The 22,145-nt window shown below is 38.0% G+C and overlaps 1 protein-coding gene across 2 annotated transcripts in view; it reads right to left on the bottom strand.

The window, feature by feature from the left end:
* Shg (DE-cadherin) overlaps positions 1-22,143 on the bottom strand; it is a 137,376-nt gene extending 115,233 nt beyond the window's left edge. For both annotated transcript variants that reach the window (XM_083048655.1, XM_083048666.1), the window contains exon 1: positions 21,699-22,143. In XM_083048655.1, coding sequence (XP_082904781.1) covers positions 21,699-21,783 — 85 coding nt within the window. In that variant the 5' untranslated portion in view covers positions 21,784-22,143. The remainder of the gene's footprint in view (positions 1-21,698) is intronic.
* Between the last annotated feature and the right edge of the window lie 2 nt (positions 22,144-22,145).

The following is a 22,145-nucleotide window of genomic DNA, read 5'->3' as shown; positions in this document are numbered from 1 at the left end:
TCTCGAACACTGGGCTCTTTAAATGGAATTTATTTATATTTTGCAGAATCAATCGTTTACTACAACTTTTACTACAACTCCGCCATTTGTATCGGTCCATTTGCATCGGTGAATGTTAAATTTATTGTTTATTTTAATTTCAAATGGATATATGGAAATATATAATGTATACACATACATATATATATATTATGTATACATGTTATATTTTCATACGTCCAGTTGAAATTAAAATAAACAATAGTTGCATATATGGAGTGTCCTATTTAATTGATATAAGCAAATATATTATAAAAACTATAGTTACAAGCAATACAGAGAAAAATGGAATAAAACTTATGTTCTTTTACGTCCATGTCCTTATTAACTTTTCCAATAGCGCGTCAAACTCTGTCCCGATAAAGACGTTAATTTTCAACATATAAACCCCCGCACGCGCGACTATATTATATTTACAATATCGATGGTACATGTAAAACACAAACGCGCGAGCATGCAAATAGCGACGCATCTGTATCGAATATTAAGATTTCCATCGACGATAAATCACTTGTAACGTACGCGCGTGACAAAAGTTTCCTGCGGCGTATCCTCAGCTGAATTTATGAATGTAAAAATACTGTCGTGCTTGCGGAACTCGAGCGTTTACATCTACGAGATCTACGCGGCGATGTATGCGAAAACCGGACCCGTATTTCATCTTCGCGAGCTTCCGCGCTTGCGATCTAATCGCTCTCTCTCTCTCTTTCCCTCGGTCAGAAAGCCACAAATCGTTTGCAATTAAAAACGGAAGGGAAAAAAATCGGGAGAAAAAAGAGCAAGTTTCTCTTAAATAGTTAAATATATATACATTTTAATGACCCGCCCTAAATATCGCAAGAATTTTACAAAAAAATATTTCGCACAAAAAAATTTTGTTGTAAAAGGAAAAAAGATATTTAAAATGGAGGACATTAAAATGACCCTGTATATAATAATTGCAATAAAATCGCGCCACGCGCGATGTGAAAGTAAACGCGTCCATGAAGAGATCATATCCCAAGCGAGTCGCGACCGGCTTTTGCACAACCGGCTCCTTTCTTCATCCTCTCCCGAGTCTACTTTATACAAAGTATATGTATATACCGTGCCATGATACCCCTACGCTTAAATCCTACAAAGTACGGTAACATAGTAATAAAGTCTACTTACTATACTAGTATTCATATTTCGAATTATACGCATTTCGCGAATCACGTGTGTTATCGCCTATAAATTTTTTAATTAAAAAAATTGATCAATCAAAATTATAATTTAAAATAAATTTAATTTAAAATTGCAATATTAACGTCCGTGTAATTTTCCAACTTTCTCCGCTCCGACTTTTATTTACAGAACAACATAAAATCTCCCCGTGTATCGGTGTATCTCTACTTTGATTTGTAATCCGATTAATTGTAATTGTGCCTCGGCGGCGCCATTGAAAGCCGGCAATCGCGGATAACACAGATTCTAGGGCATTCTCCCTCTCTCTCTTTTTTTTTCTCTCTTTCTCCGTCTCTCTCTCTCGTCGGCACAACTGTATTTTTCCCAAGTGCACGCTCGCGGCAGAAAAGTATGACGCTCCAACCACGTCAGAGTGCGAATGGGCGCGCACATGTGTGTGTTATGTGTGCATGGATGTGTATGTGTACACATATTGTAACGTGTAGTCGCCGTTGTCCACGAACGGTGCAAAAGAGAGATACACGCGGTATGCCGAGGCTCTCTGGCAACGTCGCCAAGAGTAGATCTGTCAGCTTATATTCCCACTTAACCATTCTCTCCCTCCGGAGTGACTTTTATTCGTGTACAGACATACGATGGCTTGGAGAGTGGACTCGCGCTTCCACATACACTGACCTTTTATTTCCACACGCGTTACTCGACTCGGCGGAATGCCGGCTATTACCGAACGTCGTAAACGAAAGACGAGTTTGCGGCGGAGGATGTCGGATGGAACAGAAGGAAGCGGCATATAAGATTCCTCCTCCTCTCAAGGACGAATTGAATTGTGCACCTTGGAAAACAGTGTCATTCCAAGGTGTGGAAAATATTGTCTCGCTGACATTATCGCTCTGTCGTTTGTTATTTCCAAAGAAAAACGGAAAACCGGAGAGAGAGAGAACATCTAATCCCTTCCGTGTGTATATGTACATTTATTAAAGCCACGCTGCTGTGCCGGCGTCTACGCGAATTACTCTCCATTTCCTTCGGCGTCATTTATACGAGGCTGATGATGCTTTTGTGTCTGTGTCGGACGTTCAGCATTTCCGAGCATAATTAATTACATTTCCCTACCGCCATTCACCCTTCACGAGGTCACGATTACGAGGCCTATTTCCTTCCTTTCGCGAAAGGCGCGCCGCCGCCTGAATTTCTCACGAGAAACTTAAGCCCAGAAACTGACGGAAGAGGCAGAGAAAATCCGCGCAAAGACGGCTAGAATATTCGAGAGATTATATCAAGAGGAAATCTCATCGCCTGGGGAATCGCATATCGCCTGATGTCGATCGGCCCGTTCCCCGACCGAGCCCAAGCGGTAGTCGACCCGTGTAATCCAGTTACACCGCTCTTCAGGACCAGTTTTTCCGACTCTGATTATAAGGGGTCACCGTATATACACGCGGGATCTGTGGTACACGTCTCGCTCGTTCTCCTCCCGGGTATACGCGGATATACGTGTGTTTTATCCACCTGTCGCTTTTCGAGGAATTAATTTGCGAAATCCGCCTAATGAAACTCGCTCTAAGTTCACATCTCGAATGCAATGTCAAATTCAACGTTGTGAATGAATCGTTAAGGGAAACGAGATGTCAAGTATGATTTTGCCATCGACGTGTATATAAAGAGCGATATGTATAGAGTGCGATTTGAGAAAATTTCTCATTTTTAAACTCTATTGGGTTCTTATACGAATAAAATAAATATTGCGATGATATTAAAAGATTGATACTAAACTATTAAACGATATAAACGTTAATTAATAGTCAAATATATATAGTGCATATACTTATTTGCGTCATTAAAATTGTTTGCATCTTGAAATTATAAAATTAAACTTTAGAAATGTTTCAGTGTCATTATAATACTAAAAGGTGCAAATGTCGTAACTTCATGTATATGATACGAAGAATGTAAAATGAGAGAAATACACAACTTTCGACTTATATATAAAACTGTATATTCTTTGAGATATTACATTCTCTTTCTTCGTAATATTATATTTTATATAGTTCGTAAAAATAAAAAATTAAAATATAAATTAAGAATGGAACATAATGTATATATGAGAAAACGTTTTATTTTCATATAAGCCATTTAATTAATTTGATAATTTAATTTAAACATTTTTAATGTTAGAGAATAATATGTAAAAAATGTAATATATATCTTTATATATCAAATATATTCATATAAGCCATTTAATTAATTTGATAATTTAATTTGAAAATTTTTAGTGTTAAAAGACAATATGTAAAAAATACATATATCTTTATATATCAAATATATTCATAAAAAACATTTAATTAATTTGATAATTAATGATTTGAATATTTTTAGTATTAGGGGATAATCTGTAAAAAAAATTATAAAACAATCTTGTGCTAATTGTGCAAAAAAGCCCAGCTACAAAAATCAATATACATGCAACATAATACCTGTATCGCGAAAGTTTTCCACTCGAGAACGAGATAAGATAAAATTTCAACAGATTCCGAAAAAGCGCACGGCAACGGCGGACTCGCGAGATTTAAGATTGGCAGGTGAAGTAACGAGTAACGAGTTTCTCGATTTTCGTTAGAGCCGAGCTCATCCACAGCCCGGCCGTGAGTTTTCGTTTAAAAGCTACTCTCTCTCTCTGTCTGTCCGGAGAGAAAAGGCCAACGCGTGCCTACGTGCTTCCCTTCTTTCGCGCAAACTTTTAAATTCCTAGTTATACTCTTTGCCACCCCGAGAAGACAAGAAGGGAACGAGGGGGTGGGAGGGCGAAGGCAAAAGCTTCTCCTCTCCGACGCGCTACTTATGTTGCTCGTCCATCTCTCGCACAAAGTCCCGTGCAAATCTTCCACTCCTCTTCTCTCTCTGCTCTCGGCCGCGCGCCAAGTCGCGTAAGTGTAAAAACGGGTATTTCGTGACATGGTGAATCGCGTGGCGCGCGCACTTAGAGAGATCCGGTTTTTCTTTCTCATGACTCCGAGAGAGTATCAGCCGCGCGTCTAGTCTAACGCCAGTCTCTAGTATTAGATATATGCCGACGGCGAGAGAAGACGACTCCGCGAGATAGGTAGATAGGTAGGTATAGGTAGAGGTAGCAGCTGTTGGCTCCGCTCGGGCTTTAATAACGTCGATGTCGCGTTTCCGTCTCTCTGTGCCGAATGCACTAAGCTTCTTCGGGAGTATTAACACGCACGGAAAGCGGAATTCTGACAGATTGCCGCGTAAGATCCCGAACCCGCGCGTACGATAATCTTCATGATTCGATCTCGTCTTGCTTAATCTCTCTGCATGTAGAGTAAATAGCTTAACCCTTCTCAGTCAACGGGTACAACCCGGATACTCAGAGCAACTTTAAATGTTAAAAATGTGTCGAAATTTTTCTCTGAAACAAAATATACACTGAGAGAATTTTCTCTTAGAATTAACCCTGAAAATCATGGTAATCGTGGGACAATATGGTATGGAAAGATTTTTATGAGAATTTCTCTGATTAGTAATAGATATTATTATATATATTTTTTATTGTGATAAATATTAATCGGAGAAATTCTCATAAAATTCTTTCCATATCATATTGTCCCACGATTATCATGATTTTCATGGTAAATTCTAAGAGAAAATTCTCTCTATGTATATATACAAAGTCTTTGTATTCGGAAACTTTCTAAAATATAAAGAATGTTCAACGCGCCTAGCAGCTGCTATGAAGAAATTGTCATAGTGCAATGTCTGGAAAATACGCAGTTGGTACCTATATACATAGATGGAAAGATGAAAAATTGTGCATTGACAGAAGGGTTAATCTACAGTACATGTTAAATATATTCGAACTGTCTCTGTCTTCCAGGTGGAAAAAGACCACCACGATGCTTCAGATTATTTCGACATAGTTTCCCCCCGTTTTACTCGTCTTTGTAATTTAATGTATAGCGAGGAATTTAAGTGAACTTTTTTCTCGAGCACCTTTTCACGTCCCGATCATCGAACTTTGCTGCAGGTTGTATTTCTTCTCTCTCTCACGCAGGTTAGAAACTTAACACCGATCAAAAGCAGGCATGCAAGGGCGGCCGAGCGTGGTGAAAATAAAGCCCACTCAAGATCTGTTCTTAAATTTCAAGAGGCTGAGAGAGAGAGAGAGAAGTCGACGCGCTTGTTACAAAGATATAAAGGTTCCTTCTCTCTCTCTTTTTCTATCCGACCATTACTTGAATTTTCCACGAGAAATTCATCGACGTTGATCACCAAGAGTACAAAACTGACCTCTTTACATCTCCTTATTACTCTCGTCGACGACAGTATGCAGCATCTTCATAAGCGTACATACAAAGTTTACTGCGGATAGCACATGTTGCGGTTAAATATAATCGTTGATATTCCGCTGGGATACAACATGAGTGAAAAAGACGTCTCTCTTTTTTTATGCCGATTTCGTATCATAATCGTCAGAGTTTATTCGCGGTTAAAATTATACAGATATATATCCGATTTTATTTCAATATCGCGAAATTGTTGAAATAAAATAAACAATGTACAAATGAACAAAAATAACACAAATTGATGGCTTAATTATACAGGCATTGTTTTCGGAGAAAAAAGCGCTATACCTACATGAATGCAAAAGTCATTTCCCAAGACAATAAGGGTAAAACGTGGATAACGCGAAAGTAAAGCACACGTCGTTAGTGAAGTGCGAAACGAGTCGATTTCATATGGTTTTTTTTTTCTTACAAGCCGATTTCCGCGCATATCGAGAAAAGGAGCGAAAATAAAGAGTGGAAAATATATAGAGATGGATCCGCGCGCAAGGATATTTATCTTTTGCAACGATCTTGTCTACCTGGTTGCGTCGTGTGCCGCGACCTCTATTTAGAATTAGTCGAACGGAAACGCGATGCGATGTGTAATACAAGCGAGAACGTCGTCGCGCGGAAACAGTATCGCCACGTTTTCGGTATCCCGATACATTAAGCGTCATAAGCGTTTTCCCACAGTACCACTTGCACAATCCTTACACAGAGTGTAGTAAGGATCCACGCGAGTCTCGGCGCGCGAAGCAAAATATCTTTCCGTGCTAGAATATAATTTGCAATTTATAAACTTTGATAAATCGTTGATTAAAATAAATAAACGCGATATACGTGTGACGATGATGACATCATTTAGCAAATTCGTTTTTATAGAATAATATCGAAATTAAAAAGACGACGAGTGTCTTATTAAAGATTTATTCCACGCAATTGATGTACAATATTGTGAGGGATAATTTGTCGAATAGAATTAATATGCAAAGAAGAGAGAGAGAGAAGAGGGAAAAAGAGACAAAGTATATATAGTTGACGTTATAATGAATGTCACAATGAATATAAACGTAATGAACGTGAAGATGAATCTTTTACTATTGAATTCTTGAGAATTTTCATTCTCTGGTACATTCTTAAAGAGAGATAGAAAGAGAGAGGGAGAGAGAGAGAGAGAGAGAGCTCCTTTGATTATCATAAAATGCAAAAGAGAAGAAAAGTTTGCGCACAATTTCTCTCCTTCAACAAGTTCCAGTTTCCGTTCGCTTTTTTCTTTCCTTCTCTTTAAAGAACAACGGCCAACATTCCTGCACAAACAAGGCCTGCGTTCGTCAAATAGCAAAACGACAAAATATTCCGAGTGCATCTTGTAATTAAAGCGTCGCGATTGAAAAATTATTTACCATCTCGAATTTCTGAGAGCACCGACATCACCGACGAATAACGGTAAATTAAACGTGGCATATGACGTACATCATAAGTCGCTAATTCAACTCACTGGTAGAGACGAGAGTCTGCAAAGGCAATTTCGCTTCTCCCTCTCGCTCTCTCTTTCTCGTATCTCGCAGTAGCCAAAGGTAATTAGAACTGCGAATGCAAAAGTGCATATTGCATGCAGCCGATGTTGATACAAACAAACTTTTCGTGAAAATTCTGCTGAAATCTCGCCGTTTCAAGACGTAAAACACGGAGCGGAATACGTCGAATATACATATGTGCATATCTGGGACGATAATATTATCAGTCTACTCACTGTGAAAAATGCAATATTCCGATTAATTATGATTCTGTGCAAGGAGAGAGAGCGGCGGAAAAAACGTTACGTAAAAAAAATGGCCACGATGAACAGCAAGCCGAAATTTGCATTTGGGCGACTATCTCATTTGCAGCAATTTACAATTTTTTCCCCCCCGATTATCGTCATCAAAGATCTCACGTAATGGCAGTTAAGGTAATTTTCTCTTTCTGTCGTTTGAGTTATCTCGACGTGTAAATAAAAAAAAGTGGGAAATGCGAAAACGGGAATACGATAGAAAAGGAACGATAAAATTTCCGGACTCGCAACTATAATAACTAACAATAAGCAAACGATAACGATACACATCCTCATGTTCTCTATAAATTCGCATTTGCGGCAAACGGCAAAACTTGCTCTCGCACGAGTATATCGGGAACTGTTTGGAGTGAAAATTTACACTACATTTTATTGCTATCGTTGCTTTTTATCTCAGCCCGGTATCTGTTCTCCAGTAAATGCACATTATGTGTCGCATGCTGTATCGTTTATGATTTTATTGCGACGAATGAAAACAAATGATTGTTCTTTGGACAATTCTACGATTATTCGGGTCATCGTATATAGCATGGCAAGCTTCTTTTTCGCTTTTCTCCGTCATGTCGTGTCGAATTTTAAATATTAAAATATATATATTTAAAAAATTATGCCAAGAAAACATTACATGTTCCTAATTAAGTACTCTTCAAAAGTGTTGATTTAAGAATTAAAATTGTATATATAAGCATTTTCGTAGAGGAAGGGAAAAAAATTAACACCTAACATTTTATAACATAAATCCTTTGGTCGTTCATATAGCTTCTTAGTCCGTCGACAAACGAGCCAATTTCGCGTTTTTGCATAGAAAACACGATCCTATCGTCTCCGGCCTCATAGGAACGCTAATGAAGACTAACGACGAGCGTTAAAGTATCGATTCTCTATTCCACGCTGATAACAAATTTATATCGAGCACTATCGGATATACCGGGATCGTAAAATTATCGTAAGGATGCATATTATAAATGATTAAATGCATTATCGTTCCACACATTAAGTATATGTATAATATTCAATATTCTCATTCGTCTGAAAGACTCGAAGAAAAATCGATTTCGCGCTCTAGTTACGTTATGTTACATTTCTTTTGCGATTAAAATTATTAGTCATGTTATAAAAATTACCGCGTCACGCTACGTTACTCTCTTTCGCGATTAAAATTTTATTTGCGCTTCTTATCTCGAAATTTTATTTTCCAAAGTATAGTTTTATTATATATTTATATTTATATTTAATTTTTATATTTAATTATTGTATTAAATTTACTGAAGAAGGTCCAAAGAAAGGACCGAAACGTTTAGATTTAATAAATTTGTTATTCCAACAAGTTTGTTTTTAGTATTTGTGTACCTACACCCTACGCGTGGCTCCATGTAGCCTCCTTCTGAATTTGTAATTTATCAATGCAGGGAGCCTACATTGTTGACTTATTATTTATATTTAAGTGATAAAATTGAATATCGCGAAGAAGAGAAAGGAACAAGTTTGAGACGTACGATATATATCGAAAAACAGGTCTAATTGCAAGCAGGGCCTCGAACGCGTGCTTCAGAAAATCTGCATGCAAATCATTTACCTCTGTCACGAGTTCCGTTCATCACCAACGACTGACAGTCAGCGATGGGCGATGACGATTTTCGAATGCAAATGTATTTCACCCGCAATCGAACGGACGTCAACATCGCTTTCGGGCAGTCATTCCTGACGGACGGTCGCCGGGTTTCTAAACTCCGCGGTGCGACCGCTAAATCCAGCCAATTAGAACGGATTCGACGATAATGGTCGCGACATGAATTACTGCCGCGTCAGAGACCGAAGGCTCCTAATGTCCCTGGCGCCAAAATTATCCCTTCTCCATCAATTTATCATTTGCGCGCGCTTCCAAGATATACTCCCTCTCTTCCTCTCCCGATGTTTAATATTATACCGATTAGTTCTTTCAAAAATATATCGATAAAATATAGAGTGAAAGAGAGACGCGCGGAAAAACTGTAATACAATCCGCGTTGACATTAAAATACGCGCTGATTGCCGGTTCGTTTGCTGTATATTTTCACGGCGACGGGATCAACTGCGCTTAACTGAATAAACTAGACGCGGTGCACCGAGTACGTAGTTAATCGCTAACTCGACATAAACGCCAAGTTTCAGTTACGCTTTTCTCGCGTTATTATATTCGCTTTGGTTGTCGTATTACGGATATTTGCACTTTATAAAATGAACGTGTTTTACGCGCTGATTTTATCATAAATGCTATACACACGGTATGTTTGGAATGAGAATTCGATTCATCCGGGCATTAACGAACTCTCCCCCTTCCGTTACATATACTTATGCGTTACACTTCATCAAACGCTCCCGATGAAATGTAACGCCTTCGGTATTTGTGGTATGCGAAACATCTTTAACAATAGCGACTGTAATCGGATAGCTAAAAAAACAGGACGGCCAAGTATCGGTTCATCGTATCGTATAAAGCTAATTTTTTTACGTTGGATTTAACATGGTTTGTAAATTGCAAATGTAACAGCTTATTTATAGATGCTACTCAATTATATATTTAATTGTAATGAAAATAATAAAATTTTAAATAAAATGAGAATTATTTATCTTTTTTTGCATGGAAAGAAGCGAAATTTATGTTGATGATTTTATTTTCCGTTAAAGTAAGATAATTATATTATAATGTAAAAAAGGAAGAGAAGGGATCTCGATATGTCCAACTACGTTACTATCCCATTCAACGCAAAAAGTATGCTATAACGTGGCAGGTTGAATCCTTCGAGAAAACCCCCCGTCGTGACTCCACTGATTTTACCTTTATTAAGGATATTTCCTTGGGGTCGTCGTGGTGATATTCAGAGTAAAAAAAGGAGGAAGAGAGACAAGCGGAAATAAAGATACGAGAGAATGGACAGGAAAAAAAAAGATAAATAAATATTATACGCCCCAACCCCCGAAGCTCTTCCAACTAAATTCTCGACAATCGATCCTTTTCTTTTCTTTCGCTGTTTGTTTCGTGCTTGCTCGGAAGCAACTGCGCGAAAAACTTGCCAAGCTTGTTCAGTCTCCATTCTCAGTCTCTTTGCGTGCAGGTGGTTCCCGCCACAATTCCGAAATATATATCACGATGTACAGAGCACAAAGAAAAAATCCGTTCCTCCTTGTTTTTTTTTCTTCCGTGCCAAGTTTTCGCCCTCCCGAGTACTTTGTGTTCTCCGCGAACTCGCTGTCGCGTCACCTCGAGACGACTAAACTCGCTGTAATTGAAAGAGATAGCGCGATCTATCTTCCGGGTAAAAAAAATCAATCTTAACGACCCCGAGGAGAGTAGTATGCGGTTCCTCGAGACACACAGTGAAAAACCCCGGACTTATAAATCATTCGCACGCTCCTAACGTTTCTCCGCTTCGTATATAAGTAGGTAAATTCCATTACGGATATCTCGAGCTTCGCGTTGGCCGCGCGCATCTCGTAAACTTTTGCCCGCGTATATATAAAATTTGACGGATGCTATTTTTTTCTTCCTCATCGCGCATTACGTCCCGGCGCGCACCGGGGTAAAGTTCCTCGTATATGCTCTTCGAAGGACATATTTATCGCAAATATCGGTCGGTCACGTATCTCCGCGAGTATTTCGCAAGTATTCCGAGCGCGAGATCGATACGGGATCGTTGAGCGAAACAATTTTTATTTCTGTTCCACGAGGTCAGAGAAATGATATATATAAATATATATATTTCATACATTGTATACATATATATACAGGGTGTGAGAAAAAATATCTAGCTGCTAATTGCAAATTATTTTTTTTTTTTAAACAAACCATGTGTTTTTTTCTTTTACATCAATTGATTCCTCTCATTATTTCGTGCATAAAAGTATAAGATGATCGAAAAATGAATATTTTACGAGATATTTCATAATTTATGTAAGATTATGTTAAATTAAATATTTCGTAAACTATTCACTTTTCGAGCATCCTACTCTTGTAACTTTGTATGCCGAATATTGCGGGGAATCGACTTATATATAAAAAAATAGAATAATTTTATATTTAAACAAATTAAAGTGACCTTGTTTTCCAACTTTGGCGGCGCCATCCAAGGTCAAGCCGATAAGGCCACTAAATAAATAATCCTACAACTTTTATCTCAAACTTTTTATAAACTTACATTTTTCATTATTTCATTATCCCCGATTTTTTGTACACCCTGTATATTTTACATATACCGATAAAACGATACCGATATACCGCAACGATAATGCGCCCTTCCACGTCAGCCTAGATATAGTTATCGATATTTCGTTTATCTCGCGAGATTACTCGGAATCTCGAAGGCAAGAACGAGACACCGAAACGTGCCCGTTTATGCCCGTCCATGAAAAGTCCCGGAACTTTGACTCGAGAACGGCTGAGGATAGACACAGAATCGCGTGCCCATGGGGCACTCGCAATGACTCGAGGCAGCCCTGCGCTCGAGAAGTCTATCGTCTGCAGCTATACGTTCCGCAACAGCGTTTCTCAAAGCTGAGGACGAGGCTTTTGTATTCCGTGCAAAAAAAACACCTGTATACTTGACATGCATTATAACGCTAAACTTAGTCGCCCGATTCTAAATTTAACTAATAGAATTACTGCACGCTCCATAAACGATTATTCTAAAAAGGTCAGATTAAATCCGATTTTACGGACAAAAGCTATTTTTAGCGTTAACGTACCGAAGTAGCGCTAGATAAAGCGGCAGCGGAGTAAAAATAGATTGGTTGATGTAATTTTTAATTTGCTATTAATATACATATATATGGCATATTTTAAACGCGAGAATAAAAGCGAATTTTTTCTTTAATAAAAAAAATTTATTTTTCAATAAAAGGAACGATATCAAGACTCGCGTCGCAAAATTCGTGCTATTTATAATTCCAATCAAAATTGTTCCTCGACAGGGTAAAAAATTTACGCGATCGCGTCTCCGGCTGTAATTATACAAACTCCGGGGGAAACGAAACATTTCACGTGTGTTATAATGCACGGCATTAATTTCACAATCCCACGATGTCATGTGCAAAGCGTCCGAGGACGAGTATTTAAGCCACTCTTGTGGTGCGCATACGCGAAAAGTTAAAGGTACAGCTCCATTTACGAGTGTTTTGCAAGAGACGATTTTTGCACGAGAGAGAGAAAGAGAGTATCGCATACGCGCGTTCGTGCTGTGAGATTAAATACATCCACCCTGAGCGTCGTTAATGAAAAGCTGCGCGCACAGCTGTAAGCCGCTGTCGACAGTTGGCTCGCACAATTTTTTTTACTTGCAAACGAACGTATAAAGTTCAGAGCGATATATAGCAAAGTCTATAATTTCTCAAGTTTACTTTGAAGCGAATGAAAATTGTATTCAGAGAGAGAGAGAGAATTTTACGTACCAGCTGTACCGACATCACAATACCGATAGTTAGATCTCAGTTTTGATTAATTAAATTTCTTTTCTCTCTCTCTCTGATCGTGTCATAAGAAATGAGATTCTGATTTACACAAGAGAATGAAGGAAATCCTAAGGAAAAACAGACTTATTGTAAACACTTTTTCTCGTCCCAAACGCAAAGGTGCACGTTTAATGTCCTAACTGATTAAACTATGCAAACATTTCCTATAACTTGAGACTCGGAGATAGAGAGAGAGAGAGCTTTGAACAGTCGTGTTGAGAAACACTGCACCTTACACACGCTGCACCTACAACAAACGGCCGGCGACCCCAGGCGCTCTTTGTCCTCTCGACTCCTTTCCTACCCTTCTCTCGTCGTTCAGAGACCCTCTCTTTTCTGCCTTTGTCCCGTCTCACTCTCGCTATTTCTTCGCGCGCCCAGTGTCTTGGACGACTTGGACGTTCGATGGGCCGAGATTTCCGAGACCAAAAATGCATTCAGAACTATTTCGATCCGAAAAAAAAAAACCGACAAAACAAATAATCATTTTTACTATTGTCATTGTCCCTTTTTGTTTGCTGATAAAAAATTAGATAACGTTGCGAGTATTCGATATAATACAAATATTTCGTTCCTTCGTTTAAATAAGGCGCTCGACGTATATTTCAAAGTGCAAACATGAGCCGGAAGAAAAAAAAAACACACGGATGATATCTTGAATCTACAATGCGTTCGTCTAGAAACATAAATACAGAGATCCGCTGCAGGCAAAGAGAAAGAAAAAAAGAAAAAAATAAACATATCCAAGAAAGTCAATTCGCGTGCACGATGTAAAGACAAGTTAATAACGCAGGTGCTCCGTACAAAATCACACAATGTAGTCGATCGGCGAATAAGATGGATATACATACACATATACACGTATTATATAGTTTGAGCGTTTAATTGAATTTTCCAACTAACGTTTGGTGATTTTAGTCAACTATATCTCGAATGTGTACACACTGAACATTTATATATATCAAGCGCGAACGAGACGCGATGTCGATTTATGTTATATAGAGAGCCGGGTGTATAGTTTCTATACTACTTCGGATCGAGAAATCGTCGATGATTCAAGCGCGAGACGTGACTAACCAGCTGTGATGTTTCATCGCCGTGAGGCACCCAGGAAACGGAACCCATTAAATTCGCAGAATATTTCGCGAACAATCGTGGATTTCGGTCCCGAGAGCTCTCTCTTCTCTCTTCCTCCCTCCTCCCCTTTAACCGTCCGTCCGTCTGTCCTTCCGACTACGGCCAATTAAATCAGCATATCCGCGTATTAAATCCGCGCTGAAGTCCTGCAAGGAATCTTAAGCCGCTAATCTGCGGACGTATTTAACTTGAGAGAACGGGTGCAATTTAACGGTTGTCATCGCGTCTCCATGGTCGTCCAAAGGAAGGATTCTGCGGTTCCTCGAATCTGCGATTGTGAGAGAAGCAATCGGCGAACGAACTTTTCCGACTGAAAAGCGTCGAAATTGATTCGGCGTAATGATTTCTCAATCGATACGTGGATCAGGTCTGATGACTTCATTACTGACGTCACGCGCGATGAGTTATACATCCTCTGATAAATAGTGTATATATGAAACGAAACACGTATCACAGCGATATAAATAAAATTTAAAAAAAAAACATACGCAGACAAAATTAAAAATAGATAATTTCTCTTAATTTGGTATTCAAGATATCAAAATCAAGATAACTTAATTATACATCATCAATCTGAATAGTGTATGTAAAACGAAACACGTGTATCACAGCGGTGAAATAAAAAACAAATAAAATTTTAAAAAGTTACAACATACACACATATGTACAAAATAAAAAATAGATGACTTTTCTGAACTTTTTATCATTCAGATGTAAGATATCGAAATGGAGATAACTTAATTATACATCATCAAGTTGACCGCAATAAATCATTTCGCGAATTTGAATTGCTTTTCGGAACAAAGGCGACGCAGATATGAATACCATTCTCGGCACGCGAATCCATCTTCACGAGAGAATCTACGCGCGGCACAATTTTCGAAGTCAGCCCGAACTTCCAACCGCGTGACTTCTATGTTTCCGAGATTCGCACGGAGTAAGCGACTTTGGTGCGCCCTTAAAATATGACCAAGCCAACCGGTGAGATTGGTCGAAAAGTACGCGACCCCGCTCTCTCTCTCTCTCCTATCCTCTTCCGGTCGTCCATTCGGCGACTATGGCTAACGTAATTCTAAAATCGGCCGAGCGTTTCCCCGATGTTTGCATAATCCCCACTGGATTGTACACTTGTTTACTTCTCTCTCTATCTTTCTCGCATACCGACATTTACGATCTCCAAACCGGTTAGGAAATCGAATAAGGACAGTGAGCTTGGTGCAAATATTGATACTCTTTTGATAATATATGTATCATTGCATATTTCTGTCTTAAAAATAATACAAATGAAAAATATATATTTTTCTATTTTATATACAATTTTTTATAACATTTTATAGTTTTTACAAATTTATAAATTAGCTTTTTCTTCTTTATGCGATATCATTCATTTTTATTTATTTCAATGTGAAAAGAGTAAACTAAAATGCATACGTGTATTTTTACTTTTCTTTAAAGCGAGAATAAACATTTTTTATCGCTTTTATCGTTTCAAAGTTAGTCTTAAACATTATCGATATTACTTTTAATTGTTTTATATAATTACAATAATTAAAACAGAAGATAAGCCAACATATAGGTATATGTATAACAATATTATAGCAGAGTAAAGGAATGTATATGAATATTTTTGTAGGAAAACGTTACATCACGCTTCCGACCAGAACTCGGAGGACACAAAAAAGAATTCAAGCTTTCAAGGAGAAAGTACAAAAAAAAAAACTACCTGACAGTGCTCAAGATCACGCCACCGAAGCCATGGTCAAAGGCTTCTTGGGCCGAATACTTATACAAAACGATGCTGATTGGCTCAATGAAGACGTTCACAGATAGAGATCTCGTGTCAATTAATATTAATAAAAGTAGCGCCGATTCTATACAGGGTTGTATAAAAAAATCCAGGGACAGCGAAATATCTCAAGAAATGTATATTTTATAAAAAAATGTTTCAGACAAAAATTGTAGAGTTTAAAAATATCTTATTTACTAATCATATCAGTTTGACTTTGAACGGAGCCATTCAACATTTAACTGATATGGCTAGTATATAAATAGACCTTTTTAAACCTGCCTACAACTTTTATCTAAAATATTTTTTATAAAACTTATATTTTTCGATTAGAGAAGATATTCCGCAGTCCGGAAACTTTTTATACACCCCGTGTATATACACATACCTACACATAGACATAGATGGACGTAGACATGGATCGTTCGCAGAATTTGATTTCGCATGTATCACTTGGAATTCACCTGTCGAGAATAATAGACACGGAAAAACGGATAATTTTTCGAGCGTGCAGCGAAAAATACACGGCTTATTGAACTCTCAATTCGATCGATATAAAGACGAAATAAGAACAATTGACAGTAATCGTCTAGCGGGGCTGGAAACAATTTTAGCGACACTGATCTACTTGATAGCTTCTCTGTTCCGGATATGAATGTTACAGTCCGATATTACGATAAATGCACGATGTTACGGTTTATTCTAATACATTTCTCTGCTACGCACCGTTATCGCAGAAAATTGCAAGTTAAATTTGCACGACATACAGGGAGTCAGTCTTCTTTTCTCGAAATCAATCTTCTATGGAATTAATATTTGCCTTGATAATGCCTTGATTTTTTATTAGTAAGGATCGTTAAAAAATTTATTGAAAAAATAGAAAAATGTTTTGAAATAAAACTTCAGAGGTGATAAGATCTTATTTTTCATCTAATTGAAAACATTAACAGATTTGCACACAATGGTAAAGAATTAAAAATATTTTATGTTGAAAAATTCGTCTCTCGACAAATATGCTCTCCTATTATGCGACATTTTCAATGAAGAAATATCGACTACATATTACGCAAAGATTTCACGTATGAAAAATGGATCCGAGAAGACCCTGCATACCGTGCTTTATATTTTCCGGCGGGAAAATGCTACCGCCAAACACGAAGTCACGCATATGAAGACAAAGACAACCGGAATACCTTCCAAGGATTACCACGGCGCGAATACAGCTACGTAGATAATAAAACCGCAACACACAGAGAGTACAAGAGAGACCCGGGGCCCCGTGGATTCCCTTCCTCGTCGTTACTCTCCTCGCTATAGCGAGACTCCGAAATCGTTTACGGTGCTTTCCAGCAGTTCCGGACTCTGGAAGAAAGGCCATTTCATCCCGGCCTTTACGACCCGGCACATCGTAACTTTTATCCAATTACCAATTTTGTGCCAATCGCCCCGGCCAAATTTTGAACCACCCCGTGTGAGAGATACAAGCCTGTGACGATCCAAATCGCTGCGATTCACCAAAATTTCGCGATACGAGGGAGATCGATAATGTGCTATTTCTTCGATCGTCCCCGATTACGTGCGAGTCTCGTGTGGCCTCCGACCTTTTAATCCATTGTGTTTGAGACGGAACGAGATATTCCATTAAGTTTTCACGTAAGAAAGATGTAAAATTCACCAACATTAGTATTTAACATTCTCTAATACTAAAAACTGCTTTAAATATGCATTTTTTAATATCTTTAGAAAGCAATTCGCCATTCTTTTCGTGCAGCACGATATCTTTCATACATTATTTGCGCGACTTTCATGTAGAAGGGAAGGAACGCGAAAGAATATATTTCAGGATATTACGCAGCCAACAGAAACGGTCACTGTGTTATTAGTCACACAACTCTGTTATATACAAACCCTGTCTGTATACAGGGATCTACAACGAGTGTAAAAGACTTTTCGACAGCTTCTTCGTCATTTTAAATAAAAAAATGTTATATGAACATAGATCCTATTTCAATTAATTATATAGAAGACTACAAAAGATCGATTTTATTAACATGGTAATAAAAAAAGATCGATTTTATTAACATGGTAATAAATAATGGATTTATAATATCTAGTTACAATTTAAAAAACAACACATTCTATTTATAAATTCACAATTATTATTGGAAAATAACAATCTAATGTATGAGTTATAAAGTATTCAAAATGTACTACTTGAGCTCGAATGCAAATTTCATTGAGTCTATAATTAATTGAAATAAGACATGTTCATATAATTTTTTACTTAAAATTATCTCCCGAACAAGCTGTCGAAATTTTTTTTGTTCTCACTCGTTGTAGATCACTCTTTATAGAGAGATGCTGAAATATCGCGCTCGTGGCATTTTATGATTGAACGCTGATGTTATTACAAGTGTTTCTAGAGAAATATTGATTGACAGACCTTTTGCGCTGATTCGTGGTGTACAAATTGCTTTAAAAACGACTTTCACACATGTTTTTCACGATACTCGAAAAAAAATGCTGTTGGATTTAATGAAGTGTATATCGACATATTATTCGTTAACTCTAGAATGTGATTAAATAGGACATTAGAGGTTGTATGGATGACATCCGTCATCCATTTTTGAAAGACGAATATAAAATATAAAGACATATGTCATGAGCACATATTATTGTTTTCAAAATGTATTTTTGAACCATTTTTTAAAGATTGATGACATATATAAGAAAAATGAAAAAAATGCAGATTTGCAGATAAATGTGACTAATGTCATGCGATCACTTTAGGCTTAATTATCGCGAAGCGATTTGAAGCTTCGATCACATTTTCGTCAGACTCGTGCAGCAGTTCGTTAGTTGACAAGTCATCAGGAAGGAAAGTCGGGGGAACATCTTACATCGCGTTGTAATTCACCGCGGGTTTATCGCGACTCTCGCATCAATATGCGACGCTCTGTCGGCAAACATCGCGGGCATTAGGCGTGTCAGCTAAACTAATTCCGCGTGCGAGAATTTCAACGAGGAAAGACAACACACACCTTCGCAACCGAGCGACTCTATTCTTCGCTTCCCCTCGCGATTCGCGCCATGATAAGTCGCGTATCGCGTCACCTAATACGGCGGTAAACCATCTCGTTAGATCAAGAGAGAAAGAGAGAGAGAGAGAGAGAGAGAGAGAGAGAGAGAGAGAGAGAGAAGACATTCAGAAGGCGTCTCAAGAGGAATCCTCTCTGTGTATATAATCCCTTTTGTGCTCGTTGCAGGTAAACAAACGGCGACTGCGAATCAATTTCATCCCAATTCGCTCTCTCTTCATTCTCCATCGACTTCTTTTTCATCAAGTCTATCAATGGATTCTCATTTAATTTTATGACGCGTGAGAGTCTTTGCAACCCGACGATATTCTTATTCTGAACTTTATTCCATCCTTTTGCCTAAATCTAAATCAAATTTTGAGATTTTGTTTGTAAATCACATATTTTCAAACAATTTTTGGAGAAGCCTCGGGTTAATTCTCTGCAATATCTGAATTAATTTTCAAATTAATTTTTATCTTTTATTTTAGTTTCTCAATCCTTTGTTATGAGAGCGTGTGTAATCAGTCCGGAATAAAAACATGCATATAATACTTCAATTATAAACATGCGATATTCTATAAACAATAACGAATTATATAAAAAAAAATAATAAAAAGTTTATGGAAACTATATGTTTCGATGTTTAGACAACAAAAGAGTTTTATTTGCGATATAAAACATTAGTAAAAAAACAATTCCCTTGCTTGATATCATATTTGAAAAGAATTTGTGATTCGAAATAAAATACGCAGTTTTTGCAAGATCCAATATCTGTGGCAGATATCAAATTTCTAATCAAATTTGATATCTTTATTTAAAAAATGTGTAATTAAGCAATTTACGTGTATTTATAATTGCCTTTTATTTATTTTTACATTGCATTGTATTTATTAACAATTTATCAAAAAGCGATATATATATGAGTAATTTTTTTCCCTCAAGGTAAACAAACAGATTAACGATCCTAATAAAAAAAAAAAAAAAAGAAAAAAACACGATCGGCAGGAGCGAAATTAGAAACTGCCGTCTGACGTTCATCGATCGATTTTCGGAATCGTGACGGGAAAATTTTTCGCAAAACCTACACATTTCTAGCGTCACGTGCGGCCGAAACAACATTATTCGCTCGAGTGCATCTTCTTTTAGCGCAAATCGCCTGGCGAGCAACTCTTTTTTTCTCGGAAACTTTTTATCTAGCTTGCATCCTAACAAGACTTGATTTTTCTAGCAATTTTCCTACTTCTCTCCTCTCCTCCCGCGTACACGTAGTTTAAAAGACGCGAGTCGTGCATCTTGATTAATAAAATTGCAAAGCGATTCAAACCAAAATCAGAAATAAACGTGAAACGTGTGGAACGGTGGTTAATATAACGGTTAAATAAAATGTATTATCGTTAGAAACTATTTTAAATCTCTGTGTATTGTATACGTTGGGAAAATATCTGGGTTAACCCAGCGGCATCGTATACGATTACGTAAGCATTGCAAAGAGTCATTAACCGTACGTGGAAGTTTGCAGCTATTGCTATTGATTATGGTACGGAAATATAAGTTGCAATAATTGATATTCAATGTAATGAAATTTTACAGAAAAGATAACATCTTCACCAAATTTATGCCAGTCGAGCTCTTAAAAATTACTTAAGCTTTTGAAATAACGGAGACACAAATTTTTTTAGTCTGATATCTCTCTCATATATATTCTCAAATATAGTATTTCTAAATTAATCAAAACAAAATCTCCGTCAAGTAAAATATCAAGCTAAATTAAATATAATGAGAAGACCGATAAGTTAAGCAAATTGCAAAATTAAAATGTAATTTAATTATCGACGTAATATATTATTATTTGATAATATGTGAGATTCTATATTTTAAATTATCCAAAAATATTTCGAATTAACCGAAACAAAGTATTCCATCCGTATTATTATTACATTGTCCTACAAAAATCCATCTTTGCACCGTCTGATTGTAATATAAAAATTGCAAAGATTACGCCAGCATAGATATTATAAATATCCGATATACGAATGAAAAGAATTTCAATTAATTATTAATTCAGTCGAACTCCGATTAAATTTCCGATTCGCGGCATTTCTTTCATTTCGCCATTATTTATCGTCCAACGTTTTTCGTTGCATTTACGAAAGTCGGAACACCGAGATGACGCTTCGGAGTGCCAAGATCTAGAGTCCCTATAATCAGAGTCTGGTCAACTGCTAGTTTTGGCAAAAAATTCTGCGAGAGAGAGAGAGAAATATACGCCATCTTACTCTAACCTAACGCATGCATCAAGTTAGAGTAAGATGGCGTATATTTCTCTCTCTCTCTCGCAGAATTTTGCCAAAGCTAGCAGTTGTCCAGACTCTGATTATAGGGACTCTACCAAGATCCAGCAGCGTCGTCCATGGCGTCCATCCGTTATTCGCGTCCGCGTTGTGTTCTCACGAAAGACGAGAGCACGCGGTTAGCACCGCGCCAGCTCCTCTCTTCTCTCCCCATAGTACGCGTTTTACCTTTCCTTCGTCTTCCCGGGCATGTCGGTCTAACGACAAGAGAGCATGACCGCAACGCGAAGCACGCAGAAACGCGTAGCTTCGTTTCGACGAATCGCGGCGGTTCGTAAATAAGTCCCCGGCCTAAGGCCCCGCTGTGAGAAAGATCCCTCTCCTTCTACCTCCCCCCCTAGTACTTTCACATATATACACCAACACGCAGGCGCATCGCGCTCGCGCATGCGCGGTGAGCACGGATTTAAACACATGGACGAGACACACAAAGAAACGGCGTCTTGTAACGAACGCCATAACCTTACGAGAAAGATATGCTTCACTCACCGAAAGTTCCGCAGAATAGCAGGGCGACGAAGGCAGCAGGTAGCAGTCTCGTCCCGCAGGATCGCGCGATACATTTTCCCATCATCTCGTCGATGAGTTTCCTCTTCTCCTCTTCTATCCTTTTTTTCTTCGAAGAAGCCTCGCCTTCTTCTCTCTCTCTCTCTCGTCGCGCAATCAGTTTCAACGATCACCACACACCACCTGCACACGCGCCTCTCATCGCGATGTCCCACTCTCTTTGCGAATGAAAAACCAAGCGAAACGCAAACACACTCGATCGCACACTCGCGTTTATTAATCCCGTATAACTAACTCTCGCGACGCCACGCGCTAACGTCTCGTCGTCCCGGCGAGAAAACTCGTTTATCTCAAACACATCCAAGTAAGACCGACGCCGTGCAAACGCGCCTAACCGACTGAAGCCAGCTACAGGAACGCGTTCAGCTC

Source organism: Prenolepis imparis, unplaced genomic scaffold (genome assembly GCF_030444845.1).
Source record: "Prenolepis imparis isolate NDT839.2.m4 unplaced genomic scaffold, iyPreImpa1.0 SCAF_1, whole genome shotgun sequence".
Classification (NCBI taxonomy): domain Eukaryota; kingdom Metazoa; phylum Arthropoda; class Insecta; order Hymenoptera; family Formicidae; genus Prenolepis; species Prenolepis imparis.
The sequence above is the reverse complement of the archived record's forward strand: the minus strand, read 5'-3'. Positions and strand labels throughout refer to the sequence as shown.